Source organism: Melanotaenia boesemani, chromosome 15, assembly GCF_017639745.1.
Source record: "Melanotaenia boesemani isolate fMelBoe1 chromosome 15, fMelBoe1.pri, whole genome shotgun sequence".
Lineage (NCBI taxonomy): Eukaryota > Metazoa > Chordata > Actinopteri > Atheriniformes > Melanotaeniidae > Melanotaenia > Melanotaenia boesemani.
The window spans coordinates 8,302,642-8,318,955 of NC_055696.1; the positions used below are offsets into that span (position 1 = coordinate 8,302,642).

The 16,314-nt window shown below is 37.9% G+C and overlaps 1 protein-coding gene across 1 annotated transcript in view; it reads left to right on the forward strand.

Moving 5' to 3' along the window:
* Positions 1 to 1,865: 1,865 nt before the first annotated feature.
* lrch2 (leucine-rich repeats and calponin homology (CH) domain containing 2) overlaps positions 1,866 to 16,314 on the forward strand; it is a 40,847-nt gene continuing 26,398 nt past the window's right edge. The window contains exons 1-7 of the mRNA XM_042008174.1: positions 1,866 to 2,106; positions 12,651 to 12,795; positions 13,039 to 13,165; positions 13,246 to 13,351; positions 14,132 to 14,268; positions 15,621 to 15,751; positions 15,948 to 16,035. Of these exons, the coding sequence (XP_041864108.1) occupies positions 1,866 to 2,106; positions 12,651 to 12,795; positions 13,039 to 13,165; positions 13,246 to 13,351; positions 14,132 to 14,268; positions 15,621 to 15,751; positions 15,948 to 16,035 (975 nt within the window). The remainder of the gene's footprint in view (positions 2,107 to 12,650; positions 12,796 to 13,038; positions 13,166 to 13,245; positions 13,352 to 14,131; positions 14,269 to 15,620; positions 15,752 to 15,947; positions 16,036 to 16,314) is intronic.

The following is a 16,314-nucleotide window of genomic DNA, read 5'->3' on the forward strand; positions in this document are numbered from 1 at the left end:
TTAACGAGTCTGTCTCCAGTTAATGTTCTTATTCATTAGAGAAAGTTATTCATTTTAAAGAATGGAAATAATGTTTTAATGTAAATTCAAACCAATCATTTGGCCACAAATGCCCTCCTTTGTCCTATGTTTTGTGTTGTTGACTTGTTGTATGGCAGGAGGGCTTTCTTTATTTCCGAAGTTTCCTAAAGTTTGTTAATTATCAAATCTTACAGAGGAGAAAGGTAAATGTAATGTTTAATACTTCTTACACAGCACTGAAGTTTATCTCCCCTCCAAAAATGTAAGACCATTATTAAATTAGGTTAGATAAAAAGGGGCACAGTGAAACAAAAGGAAATAAATAATTTGGAACAGTAAATCTGCAGAGATTATAGATCAGCACACAGGATATTGAACTGTTTGCAACGACTGTGAATTGAATTGAAAAGTTTATTTCGAACAAAAGTAAAAATTTAAAAGTAAAAAAACATAAAATATGGCAAATGTTTACTACAGTAAAAATTTACTACATGTGTACTTTACATCCATATTATCTTTCAGGAGTCAATTTCAAAATCAAGAAAGCTGGCAGTATGCTGGAGACTGATCTGGAACTGACTGAGAGGAAAATGCTGCACAAGCTGCTAATCATAATGTACTATATTTAACACCCTCTACACAACACAATAAGAATATAACTGTGTTCAGTCAGAGGCTTCTTCAAGTAGCTGCAAGATGGAAAATCCTGGAAATCATTCCTGTCAACAGCCTAAAATTAATGACAATGTTCTAATTTCCCTTCATAGGATTTTTTCTTTTAATTTGTTGGATTTCATAAAGGACGACTATTAAATGCCAATAACTGCTTTAGTGATGACTTGACTAGTTTGTTTTTTGCCAGTGGTTTGATCCATTTAGTCATATATGAGTAAGTTTGTCAAATAAGTTGGAACATTTGTATTTCTTACTCAGGTGTCAAACACACAACATCCATCCCATAAAAAACACTAGTAAAATACATCGTTGTTAAATGCAGGTTGTATTCATCCGCATATACAAGGATAACAATGAAAAAATACACATTATTTGTGTGATTAAAAAAAGTCTAATCAAGTAAAAGGCTAGTGTTATTGTTTTTTTTTTCTTTTTACTATCTTTTACCTAAAGCTTAGTGTATGGAAGTGGGGTTGACTAGCACAGCATTGACTTTTGAGTTTCTCGCAGAGAAAAAATGTAAGTGTCCACCTGCATTTGGGTTTACTTTAGGTGTGTTAGGTCCAACCAAAGGCCATAGGTCATAGGAAATGGGTGTTTTGACTGATCACATGGGCTTTTTGGACTCATATATGACATAAGAAAATGAAATAAAATGCTTTCAGCTGTATACTTCCCAGGAGTAGCAGTTATTAAACTGCAAATAAGCAAGCCAAAGGAAAAAAAAATGTCTATCTGATGCATTATCTACAGTGGGCTACTGGTACCCAGAGGGATGGTACTACATCCCACCTAGTATTGTTCAAATATCTTTCTGATAACGTTTTCCTTATCTTTTACTTATCAATTAACGATGAGCACAGCTTCTTAAGCAGTTAACTGCTTGGTACTGGGATTTAAGAGATTAACATCTGGTTTGTTGCAGACTCCTGCCCCTGTGCTGCACTGGTTCCCCTGCAATAATAGGTGGTTATTATCAGGTGAAAAGGGGGGTAAAAGCCTAAAATGGCTACCATACCCACCTGATCATCACCATCAGTACCAGCGGCAGCACCACATCACAAGCCCAGCCCCTAGCGCCCGTCCCGGTAATGCACCCTGTATGCGCATGGGCGGAGAAACTGCCGCTGTGCGCTGTTATTATTCAGGGCAATTTCTTTTTTACGAAAATGGCGACTGGTCAGGGAGGTGTGGGAGCTGTCAGCGCTCTACAAAACCATCACTATCCCAGCGGACCTCACTGGAGCCCCGGCATCAGCCAGTACCAGCACCAGCAGCAGCACCTTACGGCCCGCAGCCTGGACCGGGCTTTGGAGGATGCCGTGTGCTCGGGGATCCTGAACCTGAGCGGTAGGAAGCTGAGAGAGTATCCAGGGATGAGCTACGATCTAACCGATACGACACAAGCAGGTGGGTTGCTGTGCGTGTGTAGAAGAGAGGTTCATACAAAAATGTGTAGACGAAGTAAGACACGGGTACACGCAGCATGCTCGCATTGTGCATGACTGTCCTGGTTTTGTGGAGAGGGGCGCAGCAACGTGTGTGTCTGTATTTAAAGGGATGAAGCGGCCACTGGGCTGACTTCTGCAAATGCACCACATCCTGATTGTAATTACAGTCCACCGTGACTCATATTTTATACCACTTTACTGCACAAGGGGGCTCGGCTGCTGTTGTGTGGCTGTGTTGATCGACGCCAGTAGCTTTCAGTCACCCCCCCTGGAGACGCATGAATGAGACGGCAGGCGCACCCAAGCAGGGGCTGTGCAGAGGTTTGCACAGCGAGCTGGAGATGATTTGGCACCTGGGCTACTGAAGCACAATATGAATAAACCTTTACGCCAAATGATCAAATGATTGCTTTCTGAATATTACTTGTGGTGATTATGGAACAACCATGCACGCGTTCTTTTTCTCTCTCTTCTTATTTTCGGCAGACAAAAGATGCAGGGATGCTTGCAGCCTCACCCCCTGGCTGCCTGCTTGGGTGTATATGCTCATATAGTTTATAATCCATCCGACAGGAGGAAGACTTTGTCTGATTTGGTTTTAGGTGCTAGACGATTGCTACTTAACTGGATTTTTGACTTGTATTTTAATGGATTCTCTTTAAAGGCTGACCTTAGTTTGCAGTCAGGTCAGTCAGTAGGTCAGTCACGTTCTTTGAAAATGGACTTTTAGAGGCCAGGCCATACATACAAAGTTTAATTTAACACTGTGGTACAGCTATGCACATATTTAATTTCACATTATCAGACAGTACAGATGGTAAAACCTTGTAGATGGAAGCATTAGATGTCAGCCAGAAATGTGATTTAAAAAAAAGCTTTTTATTACTGCAGGCAGATTAAAAAATAATGGTGACGCTGGTTCATTATTAATCATTCTCAGTCATTTTCAAAGACATCTAGAGGATGCTGAGTCTCAGAGTGATAGTGTCTTCCTCCTGATGTGTCCATGTGCCATATGGCAGCAATTTATCATGACCAGACATTGGTTGGATTTAGAGCCTTTTACCCAAGGGTGTTTATCCTGGCAGGTGTCATTAGGAATAATGTAAAATGTTTGTAAAAGCTCATAATATGTGCATAATGATTAATGTGGCCTCAGACCCTGGAGGTCAGTCATGGCTTGAATTAAGAAAGTTAACATTAAGCCATTATTTCTTTATTTATATTTAAAGTTGGGACACTGTGTATGTAAATAAAAACAAAATGCAGCAATTTACAAATCTCATAAACATATAATTTATTCCCAGTAGAACATAATGAACTTATCGGATGTTGAAGATGAGACATTCGACATTTCATGGAAAATATTTGCTCATTTTGGAATTGATGGCAGCAACACATCCAAAAAAAAGTTGGAACTGACCAAAGGATGGAAAAGTGAATGGTCTCATGTTTTTGATAGAACCAAGACCCAAAATGCAAATCCAGAAAGGACACTTTTGACAAGACTTCAAGTGGTTAAAAAAAAGTTTCATTGCTCAGAAAATATGAGCACAATGATAAAAATCCTCGGGGAAATCCACAAGAAAAGCCAAAGAAGGCAGTGGTCCTGCAGTCAGATAATTCTAACACATCCACATATTGATTTGACTGAAACATGCACTTAAGCTTTGTATGAGACCAGAGTCCCCTAGTGAGGCAGTAATATAGAGCTGAGTGTCATCAGCATGATTATAGTAAGATGTTTTCTTTATTTCTGTGAATTGAGCTAGTGAGAGAATGTAGATGTGGAACAAAAAGTGGCCTAAAATGGAGCCTTGGGGAACGCTATAAATCATCTTTGTTTGAGTAGATCTATCGCTATCAATTGATACGAAGTAGTTCCTATCTTTCCCGTAGGATTCAAACCAGTTGGAGCAGAGATTTTCACCCAATTTTCTAATTGGTCTAAAAGGAGGTTTTGGTCGACTGTGTCAAAAGCAGCACCGAGATCTAACAAAACCAAAAATGAACTTCTGCAGCTGTCCATGTTTAGAAGGATGAGAGCAGTTGCAGGGCTGTGGTGTGGTGAAATCCAGACTGGTAGACATAAAATAATTAAGTGTGACAAATCTGTAAAGCTGTTGGTGAACAACTCTTTTTAATTACTTCACTTAAAAATGAGAGGTTTGAGATGGGCCTGTAGTTGCTTATTATTGATGTATCCAACTGCTCTTTTTCAGCAATGGTGTGATGACTGTACTTTTCAGAGTTTGTGGGAAACAGTCTGACAAAAGAGAGGTGGTGACTGTTTGCAGAAGGTCAGACGACACACAGCTGAAAACACTTTTAAAGAAGGTTGTAGGGAGATGTCAAGAGAGCAGAATGATGACTTTACCTCTTGCATGATATCCCCCGAAGTTCTCTGGCAAATGGGATAAAATCTTTCTAGTTAACAGTTATTGGACTTTTTTGTTGTAGTTTTTAAGAAGGGAGAGACAGTTAAAAAGCTTGCATCTGTGATGGTATGGGGTTCCTTTAGTGCATATGGCATGGGCAGTTTACACATCTGTGAAGGCTACATCGATGCAGCATACATAAAGGTTTTAAAGAAACATCTACTCTCATCCAGACAAGGTGTGTTTCAGGGAAGGTTTTGCGTATTTCAGCAAGACAATGCTAAACCGTTTACTGTATCCATCACAGCAGCATGGCTTTGCAGGAGAAGAGTCTGCTGAACTGGCCTATCTGCAGTTCAGATCTTTGGCCATTAAAAAAAAGATCTGGTTCACCATGAAACGAAAAATAGAACAAACAAGTCCCGAGACTGTTAAGCAGCTACAATCCTGCATCAGACAAGTATGAGACAACATTCCTCTCCAAAAGTCCAACAACTAGTGTCCTCAGTTTTCCAGAAGTTTACGGAAAGTTGTTAAAAAATGAAGGGATGCGACACAACAACACACTTTTTTAAAAAGATGTGTTTAATGTATGATGTTTTTTTCACATTCATTTGACAATTAGATATGAGCTTATGAGATTTGCATATCTTTGCATTCAGTTTTTATTTAAATTGTGCACAGTTTCCCAACTTATTTGGAATTTGAGTTGTATTTCTTGCTGCTAATAACTAATTCCATCATTTTATTCACATTTCTAAAGGATTATGAAGTCACTGTGTTGACTCAAATCTTTGGGCATCCATGCTTTTTGAAGCATTTGTTAACTTTAAACACAACCTCAAAGACTTACAATATAGTCCTGTAAACCTTGAAGGGCTGAAGGCCTGAATATCTTGTACAGGCTGCTTATCAACAAGGGAAACTCAGTTCAACAGAAAATTAGGGCTATGTTGTGGTATGAATCCATTTTTGTCTATCTAATTCAAACCTATCTGTTAATTATTGTTATCTTTTATCTTAAGTCCATGTTCTATGTCAATCATAATCAGAGGTAAAAGAAAACACATTTATTACAACTGCGATCCTTTGCTTTGGCAGGAACTAATCCTGTCGCAGAAAATGTTTTTACATTTTCACTTTGCTTTCACATCTACATTTTAACAGGTTAACTGAAGGGTGTGCCGGGGGGAAGTCACACTTCAAATGTGCAAGGAGAGATCAACCCTCTACTGCACCGTCTGTTACCTAAGTCACAATCTCAGTTGTGCAAAGAAACTGTGTTGCAGTGCAGCACAAAAGCTTTACATTTACATTTACTGCTTGAAAACAAACCAAAACCATTTACACTTAACAGAACAAGTCAATTTATATTGACTGGACATTTCATAATTTGTTTTTATTTCTTCGGTAGTTTACTTCACTTCTCTTGGGTTTTTGGTAGGTTAGACAGGAAGTATCTATATATCCTTTAGATTCACCTCATTAAAAGACTATGACTTTAAAGAGCTTAAAGCACTATTCAGTCATCTAAAGATGATCTATGCTTTGTTATCTGATCAATGGAACTCATGCAGTATAAAGGCCACATGTCTGTTGGGTCCATCCCGTCATGAGTTAGTTGTTGTTTTATTGAACTAAATTATATTGCCAATTTTAGAAAACACACAGCAGTTGCTAATGAGTGGCCACCGTTTAACATCTGATCAGTTGGAGCGAGAGGTCTGCTAACACAGGAGTGTCTGTTTGGATTTTCCTCTTCACAGTTTGTCTCCAGTTAGTTTGTTGTGCTATGAGAAAATACAAGAGCCCTGTGATGCTGCTCCGACATTGTGCACTAGAGTAGGAGAGCAGTGCTCCAACAGATGATTAGGTTCAGATCCCAGCATGCCCCTGCCTGCCCTTACCCTCCCCTCAAGAGTATACACATATCAGAATGTGAGGTGCTTTTGGTGTGTTATTATGTGTGTGTTGGACACAGCTTTACAGAAAAGTGTGGAAAAGTGGCTGCATTGAATGATCAGGATTTTAAGAGAACATCTCTGTTTATTTAAAGTATATAGGGGTCATGAAAGAGATTTGATTTTGTTTATTTTGCCTTCATATGACTGTACCAAAGCTGATAATTGTGCTGAATGTGCCATCATGCAGCAAATCCCTCAACATATTACACATTCTTGTATTTTCTGTGAAGGGTTTAGTATAATGTCTGACTTCCAAATAATGCTGAGGATGAAAGGAATGTGTCATTAAACAATACAAAGAAAAAAGAAAGGCGTGGGAGAGGAGTTTGGCAACAAAACCAAACTTTAACAGTGTACTACCCTGAGTTACTGTTGTTGAAACAGGTGGAAAAATATACATCGCATGTTATGTTGTGTGACTGGAGCAAAGTAAATCTCACACTGTGTTGTCGCCACATTCCTTTAAAGTTTAACACTTGACGGACAGTCTTCTCACAAGGGTAAGAATCAAGAATCTGACATTCTTAGATTTAATAATCATCCCGTGTAAATACTGACTGCCTCTGTTCATTAAAAAACAAGTGTGAGGAAGACTGACTCATGCCACAAGCTGCCCAGACACCTGAGAGTTAAAAACACAACACCTCAATGTGCTCGTATTTTCAGTTTGAGATACTAAGTCATTATTTTAGTATATACCATATCCTTGTTTTGAGTAATTTAAGCTTATTTTTTTACTTTTGTTTTTAATCATTGCAGCAAAAATAGGTTTCAATAGTTACTTGGTCCACCGTTTGTCTTCAGAAAGCTTCTTATTTGCTCATGTTATGGTCAACTGGGGCAGAATAGTTGACACTTCTTGGAGGGTAAAGGTATACCCATCAAAATATCTTTTTCCATCTCATAAGAAAGCTGTTTTTCTTTAGTTTTCTTTACTTATTTTTTTGCAGTCATCATAGCCATGCAACCACAAAACCAAAAAAAAAAAAAAAAAAAAAAATCCCAATCCAGTGTAACGTGTTTATTTCCTTAGGATTCTTTGACATGTACCTCTGCATGCTGAGACAAGACGCATGCATTACTTATAACTGGAAAACTTTATCCGATGATTGATACTGTTGTTTAACATTTGAACAATAAAATAATACTATTCTTTGGTAATAATATGAAAACAAGAGGTTTAATGATGTTGATAAGAACCCCACACAGAGGCTGGAAGATGTTGCTTAGAATGAAAAAATGAGTTTGTGTCTTTTTCCTCATGATGATCATGGAATAATTATTTGGGTTTCTTATTAATTCTTCATGGTGATTTGAAGATGTAAACTGTTAGTTTTGTTTAGGTTAGTTCTTTGTCAGTGATCTGAATACTGCTGGCTACAGACTAAAAATATAATTTCTCATAATTCTGAGCAACAGCTAAAAACAAATAATTAAAGTCATGGTGATATATTGCAGAAATTATTTGATCACTGGTTGTATAAAATACCAAATTTGAAAGATGACTCAACATTATAATCTTCAACAATTACAACACGTAACAGATATTATAATTGATTTAATTTGTGATATGAAAATATGTAAAATCACATCACATCACAAATGTTGCCCACTTGAGTATCCTTGAAGTGCAATTCCAAAGGAGTTCATGTAACACGGTTTAAAATTCAGTAAAAACAAAATGGTCCCCAAATCTCATGAACCAACATTTTATTGAAAATACACCTATGACAACATATCAAATGTTAAAATTGAGACATTTAGCTTTTTTATGCAAACATCAACATATCTTGAATTTGACTGCAGCAACACATTTTTTAAAAGTTGAAACATGGCCATGTTAGCCCCTCCACTTTTAGCAATATTCTGTAAACCTCTGGGAACTGAGCACACCAGTTGTTGGACCATAGGAAGAGGAAATATTGTCTTATTGTCTGCAGACTGGTCAGTCTAGCACTCAGACTCTTCTACTACAAAGCCATCTTCTGTAGTTGAAACAATGTGTGGTTTAGCATTGATTCACTAAAATATGTTAGGCTGTCCCTGAAAAAGACATCATCTGGAAGGGACCAACATATTGTCCTAAAGTCTGTACTATTCAGCATTGATGGTGCCTTTCCAGATGTGCAAGTTTCCATTGGCACAAGCACTAATGCAACCCCCCATCAGAGATGCAGGCTTTTGAACTGCGTGCTGAAAGCAAGCCGCAAGTCTTTGATTTAAAAAAAAAAAAAAACTGAATATTTCAATTAGTCTTATTTACCACTTTGCCTCGGTTCATTTTAAATGAGCTTTGGCTCACCAGTGTTCCTAGCTTCTTCTTTGCATTAAAGACCTTCAACCTACATTTATGCACCACAAACTGTTCAGACAATGATTTCTAGAACAGTTCCTGAGCTCATACAGCGATTTCCAGTAGAGAATTATGCTTGTATTTTTTTTTTTTTTTTTTTTTTTTTTGCAGGCATTCATATTGATTTTCAGCCCTATCCCTTTCACAAAGAGATGTCTCCAGATTCTCTAATTCCTTTGATGATATTATGTGCTGAAGATGATGAAATATTTAAAATCTTGGCTATTTTATGTCAAGAAAGATTATATTGAAATTTCTCCAAAATTTGTATGTTTTTTTTTCTTTATCAGATAACTGAACCTCTATTTATCTTTAGACTCTGCTTTTTTTCTGTGTAATCATATCACTGACCTGTTATCATTTAACCTTATAATTTACTATTTACCCCTTTAGTTGTTTCTTTCTAGTACCATATTACATTCTAATGATAAAATACTGGTCTATGTCAGTTGTAATATATACATATATATATATATATATATATATATATATATATATATATATATATATATATATATATATATATATATATATATATATATATATATATATATATATATATATGTGGCCATTTCAATATAATTTTGAAATGTGATTTATTTAGAATGAGCTGTTGTTTCAAATTTTGTATCAAGTGTCCAGCCACAGGTTCTGTTTCATAGGTTAAAGTATGTGATTTGACTTTATGTGGTCAGGAACTCAACTTAAGGTTGTAAATTTTTATTTAAAATATATGAGGAAAGCTTAAGAACTAAATAAAATGTTTTTATGGACAGTAGTACTTTATGTTTGCTCTGAATAAATCTGTCTGCATCTAGTCTATTAGAAGTCAGTACGTGCATCACTATTAAAGCATTAGCAAGGTATTTTAAAGAGCATATCTCATTAGGGAAGTATAGTTTATGCATGAATGCAACATATGGGCAAGACTTGGACCAAATTGATGTTGGACTATGATAACAAGCACTTACAGACAAGTTGCAGAGCAAATATAGCTAATGCAAGGACTGGCTAATTCCTCAGGCAAAACATCACACAAACCTGTCAGCATTACCAATTAGTAAAACAGTTTTGCTAATAAATGCTGGAGCTTCACTACAGACCACACCCAAAACCTGCCAGACAGATATCATGGTCACATTGCTGCAGGTTGCTCAGAATAATTTTATATCAACTCCAAGTAGAGAGAAAACTCAGTGTGTTATTTGCTACAGAACGTAGCAGGATATGTATAAGTATAGATTTTGCTGTGTCACAGGAAGATCAGACATCATCAAAAAAAGAAAAAAAATTAATGAATATATTTGTCTAGAGCAGTGAAGCCTTGATAGAGTGCTCGTCTGCTTAGCAAGCCTCGTCCTGTGGGAGCTCTAGGCAACCAGCAGGTGGATTAAAGACCCGCTGTGGCCTGCAGATGGTGTACAGTCTGGAGAGGAGGAGGGAGAAAGGGGTTGAGATGGACAGGCATACAAAGACTGCCTCCGATCCCCTCCTCCCCATCTCTCTATCATCGACCCTCATAATTCTGCTACATACGAATCCCCAGTTGTGGAGCAGGAGGGATGGATGGAGGGAGGTGGGGGAATTGTCTATGTGCAGCTGGGTTACGCCATCATGACCCAAGCCTCAGGGACAGGCAGAATTCACTCTTAATGGAGAGCCAGTAAACCCTGTGACCTCAGCTTTGGTCTTTTTCCATGTGGTAATTTCTGTTTCCCTTAACCTCTCAACTTCTTATCCCTTTGAGCTACTGGCTGTCTCAGGGTTTGAGTTTCACTTCTGATTATTGACTGCAGTCAAAAATCCAGCTACAGCTTTAGGGAGGTCCTGCCAGGTGTGTTGGTGGTTATTTATGGCTTAAATGACCACCAAGTGATAACTTTTAACTTCGGGGAGTAGAGTGAACATGTATTTAAATTCAAACAGAATAAAAAAAAAAAAAACTAGCTGATATATATTATCTATTCTCCATCCATACAAAAGGGTAATCTCTGGGCAGCAGGTCAGTGAGTGGTTGCTTTCAATGAAGCCTATATAGCCTAATAAAGAGGGGTAGTGACATGTAATTGCTTCTATTAAGGGGATGATGGTGCAACAGTATTTGTTGTTCCAGCTGAAAGGATGGGGCACTTTGGGGAGGTGGGATGGAATAATTGAAAGCTTTCTGTTTATCTTGGTCTGTGCAGATTCACACCAAGGCCTCTAATTATCCTATCAGCCAGAGATAATGCAGAAAACAAGATTGTTCACACACACACACACACACGTTCCCAGAACTGAATCAATAACTATCTGAAGGTCAGTACAAGGTGGCCTTTAAATTTCTTGTCCTCATAGGTTTTCACAAGACTGCTTTTGTTTTCTGTTTTCTGGGAAGGTGCTGCTCTTTTCAGGGTTTGTTGAACAGAAAACAATGAAGCAGTGGAAAGATGGTCTAAATATGTGTGTACTGACATGCTTGTTCGTGGAAATGTTTTGAGAGAGTGATTCAGCAACGCAGAGAAATGGTGTATTGCAATGGTTTAGTCTCAAATTTTTGCCAAGAAAGAAATTTTATGCACACGAAATTGATTTAAATAAACATACAAAGATGCGTAGAATTTTAAATGGGATCAGAGCCTTTAGTAATGACCAAAACCACCAGCATCTGCTAGAGTGAGCTCTTATGCTTTGATCTTCTAGTTAAGAGAGCCAGAATACTAAATATTTTATTGTACGAAGCAGATGCAAATGTAAAGATGCACTTGTATCCATTGACTAGAGGAGGAGTAGATTAATATTCTTGCTGGTAAATCCTGATTGATCGGAAAATGGTTCCAGAGGATTGATTTGCATTATGTGTATATATATATATATATATATATATATATATATATATATATGTCTTCGGGGTGGCCCTTGGATCTGCAGGGTGCCTGCCTTCCATGCGGCCTGCACCGCAGTGCCCGGTGCCCACTGGGCCTGCTCTCTGTCGCCCTAGGCTGCTCAGTGCCCCTGCCCCGTCACGCCGGGGGGCCCTAGTCTGGGGGCCCCTCTGCTCTGGGCTGAGTGGGGCCGCTGCTCTCTCTATTTTGGCTGTCCTGGGCTCTGTGCTCTGCGGACCTGCTGGGCCTTTGGGGCCTCGGTTTCCCCCGTTTCCCCCGGATGCTCCGGGGTGCGGTGTGGTCACAGCCCTCTTGCAAGCACATGTTTAATCCTTGTTGCATGGTCACACGTGCATGCTCACAAACATGCTCGTCTCTCCATCTGCTTCCGTTCTGTATGTTAGGATGCTGGACAGGACAGGGTTTAAAAAAAAAAAAAAAGGCTACTGTATATCAAGTCTCTTTTTAAGAAAATGTCCTTATGCAACTTAAATGTCACCAGCAACACTCATGAAGATAAACTAGTTTTAACAACATGAAATATCCAGCTGCCACTTTTCTCTACAAATAGCAAAAAATGTCTGATGATTTTTTACTAAAGAAATAATGTGGTATGTGTTCTATTTGTACTTATCCTCACAAATCTAAATCCATTTCTGTGCCACTCCTAGGTTGATGTTGGAAATCCTGAGACATTGCATTGCCAGTAGCAATTAGATGTTCAGAGCAAGACTCTGGTGTAATTTTAGACCATTGTTCGATGGGAAGACATGTTACCCACTTCTCTGTCAGTGTGTATTGATCAGCCTTTCAAATCTACAACCTCTCATGCTAAATGGAAACACAATGGATGATGTACAGACCTTAAAATGATTATTACCAGTAAGTCACCTTTGTTTGTATAAAGTGGATGTTTTATTAGCTTCTGTTTCTTCTTCTTGCAGATCTATCCAAGAATCGTCTCACAGAAATCCCCCCAGAAGTGTGTCTGTTCGCCCCCCTCGAGTCACTCAACCTCTACCACAACTGCATCAAATGTATCCCAGAGGCCATTATAAATCTACAGATGCTGACTTATCTTGACATCAGGTAAAGTAATGCTAACTCCTTTTGGTTTATGTTTCCTAGTTTTATTTTATACATTCAGCAAAAGTAAAGGTCCCTGCGTTGTCAGTGCTGTGGCTGAAGAGGTGCTTGTTCCCCTTTCAGTGCACTAACAGTAAAAAAAGAAATCACATGAAAGAGACACATTTCCTCTCTTGCTGAATCTCAATTCCCATTCCCTCTGTATGGTGTTTTAAATGTAGGTCAATCTTTTATCTTCCTCTACAGTCGAAATCTCCTGTCAGTTTTGCCAAAATACTTGTTCAACCTCCCCCTCAAAGTTCTGCTTGTGAGCAACAACAAACTCGTGTCCATCCCTGAAGAGATTGGCAAGGCCAAAGAGTTGATGGAATTGGTGAGCACTGTGCATGCACCAGCACGTATGACGACATGCTTATTTGCAGCCAGGGTAATACTTTGTTCTTCCCACTGAAGGATGTGAGCTGCAATGAGATCCAGGTCTTGCCTTCCCAGGTAGGGAGGCTTCAGGCTTTACGAGAGCTTAACATCAGGAAGAATTGTCTTCACATGCTGCCTGAGGGTTAGTCTCTTTAAAACGGTGATCTCTGTTTTGTTTCACTTTGCTCTTTAGTAATACCTCGTCATTCATGCCTCATTATTCATGCCAGCCACAGTCAAAAACACTTCTCTGGATTAAATCTTTTGTGTTGTCTGTCTGTATATTTTTCTTTCTTGCATCCAGTCAGAGAGCTTACCTAAACTGAAGTGTCTTCTCATTTCCTGCATATATTTTAATTCGGACTATATGAAAATTTAATAATGTCACACAATTATATATTTAAATTAAAGACCTGAGTGAGAGGATACAGATAATAAAAGAAAGAAAGAAAGTAAGAAAGATTAATAGTTTTGAAATTATCTTACCAGGGAAAGATACTGTTGAGTAGCATGGTAGGAATTTTGGGATCTTAAATTCTGTTCAACCTGTTGACAAATAGTTTATAATATATTGGTTTATCTTAAGAGCAAACACATTTTTCTGAAGTTCTTTTAAACTGTACCTATTATGACCTGGAACATATGCATTCTTTTACCTTTATAGCCTGAAGTAATGCATATTTTTAGAACACACACTATTTAATAAAAAGAAATTAATAAACATGAGTGCAAAGTCAGTTATTTAAAATAGAAACTGAAGGTTTAACCTCCCAAATATTTTTTTAATATAATGTTTCTTCTTTCCTCAGAGGTAGAGGAAAAAAAAAATCCTTGGACTTTACAAGGCCGTTTAAAAAACTTTAGTGCACGTCAGTGCAACAGAAGCTGTTTTTTTTAATATTCATTTCATTTGTACTTTCAGAACTGGCTGACCTGCCCCTCATCCGTCTTGACTTCTCTTGCAATAAAATCACAGAGATTCCTCCAGCTTACAGGAAACTCCAACAGCTGCAAACCATCATCCTGGACAACAATCCTATGCAGTCTCCACCTGCTCAGGTATGCACTTTTATTATAAGTTTGTATTTGGCTTTCATAAATAGCATTTGTGGACTTTATTCAAGTATTTCTAATATATGTTTACAGTTTTTTTCAGTTGCTTTGGTGCAATTCTCACATCAGAATTAACATTTTCCTAACTATTAGTTCAAACTCCACAACAATTAGTCATTTGTGCACATCAGAGTAGCATTTCTCATTGCATTTATCAGATTGCAAATGCTTTTGGTCATGCACCATTTGCTTTCATAAAATGTTCTCTTATTTGATGACATTTGCTTTAGTCATATCAGTCAAAATTAACTATACTTACAACTGCAGAATAGTCAATCCACATAAAACTAATAGTCCTCATTTCATTGCTCGAGCCATTACATACACAAGAGTTAAACTAGTTATCAAAATCTATGGAACAGATTTTAAACATTTCTTTCTAATATTTTTCTGGAATGTTTTAGCTTTCACTAAATCCACTAGAGGAGTTTTTTTTTTTTCTGCAGAAGGTGTTCGATCAGCATCCACATACTCAAATGGCTCTGCTAGCAGCCATGGGCATGCATTGCAAGGGATGATATCTGATGTGATGTCAATGAAAATATGTGGCCAGACAGACGAGAACATCGCGGGAGTGATTTAGTATGTTCAGTTAAATACTGTACAGTAATATGTACTGTTACAGAAGTATATTGTTTACAGTTGTGCACAACTCTACCCAAGGGTCGATACTTACTTTAAGTCTGTTGTATATAAGTGACTGAAGTGTATATATTTTTTTTTTGCATAATGCTTTGAACAAATTACTGAAAGATGGCAAAGAGCATATGAAGTGTAAACCGTGTCATGTATTCAGTTATCCTACTAACAACAGTGACATGTAACTTTACTGTAGCTTCTCTGTAGTCTCTAAGATCTGACTTTTTTTTGTATTTAAGAGAGAGATTAGACTATCATAATGAAAACATGACTAAGCCATTTGAGTAACTTGTTTGTACTCAGTGGTGACAGGACTTTTTAATTTGATGGCTATGAAAGTTTCATCGACATAAATACTTGCTTACTTCTGAGGAATGAACTACCTAATTTTAGCAAGTGACACGCTTTTGCAGGTTATCCACTATCTTCTGCAGTTTGCAGTAGTTGTTTTGAAAAATGCATGAACAGCTGTGCAAATGTGCACAATGTGTTCTGATGTGAAAAATACAGCAAAGCGACTGAAAAAAAACATAAATCGAAGTTCCCAGTGTATGAAACTGATGGAATGACACCATCTAGTGGATGAATGAATGTGTTTTTCTCTGTGGAGGTTACCACTCAGATGCTTCAGATACCTTGTGCATGACTGTATATTTCAGATATGTTTGAAGGGAAAAGTGCATATATTCAAGTACCTGAACATCCAAGCTTGCCGAATGGACAAAAAGCCAGACACCCTGGATCTCCCCTCCCTCAGCAAACGTTGCCTTCCACAGCCGCTCACAGACAGGTAAGGAAGGATTCATCAAGTTTTGTTCTGACATCATGATATAAAGCATAAGCTATTAGTTTATCACTTGTGCTCACTTACAGATGCTATAATATGTTGCCTCTTTGTATTTAGATTATGTTTTCATGTTACACAGCCACATCTATTTTCCATTTCATTCAATATGTAATACACAAATTGTTTTACATGCTTCCAGCATGGAAGATTTTTATCCCACTAAGAACCACGGGCCTGACTCTGGAATTGGTAGTGACAATGGCGACAAGAGGCTGTCTACAACAGAGGTCAGATTTCAAACACGCTGTTCTAAAAGATGAAACTGCCATTAGAGCAGTGTTTCCCAATCCAGGTCCTCTGCCCTGCATGTTTTAGATGTAGCCCTACTTTAACACCTGAATTAAATGAATAGCTCGTTAACAGGCGGCAAGAGAACTTGGTGAGGAAGTTTGTTAATTTGAATCAGGTGTGTTGGAGCAGGAACATGTCTAAGACATGCAGGGCAGGGGGTCCCGAGGACCTGGATTGGGAAACACTGCATTAGCGTATGACTATGTTTGAAACAG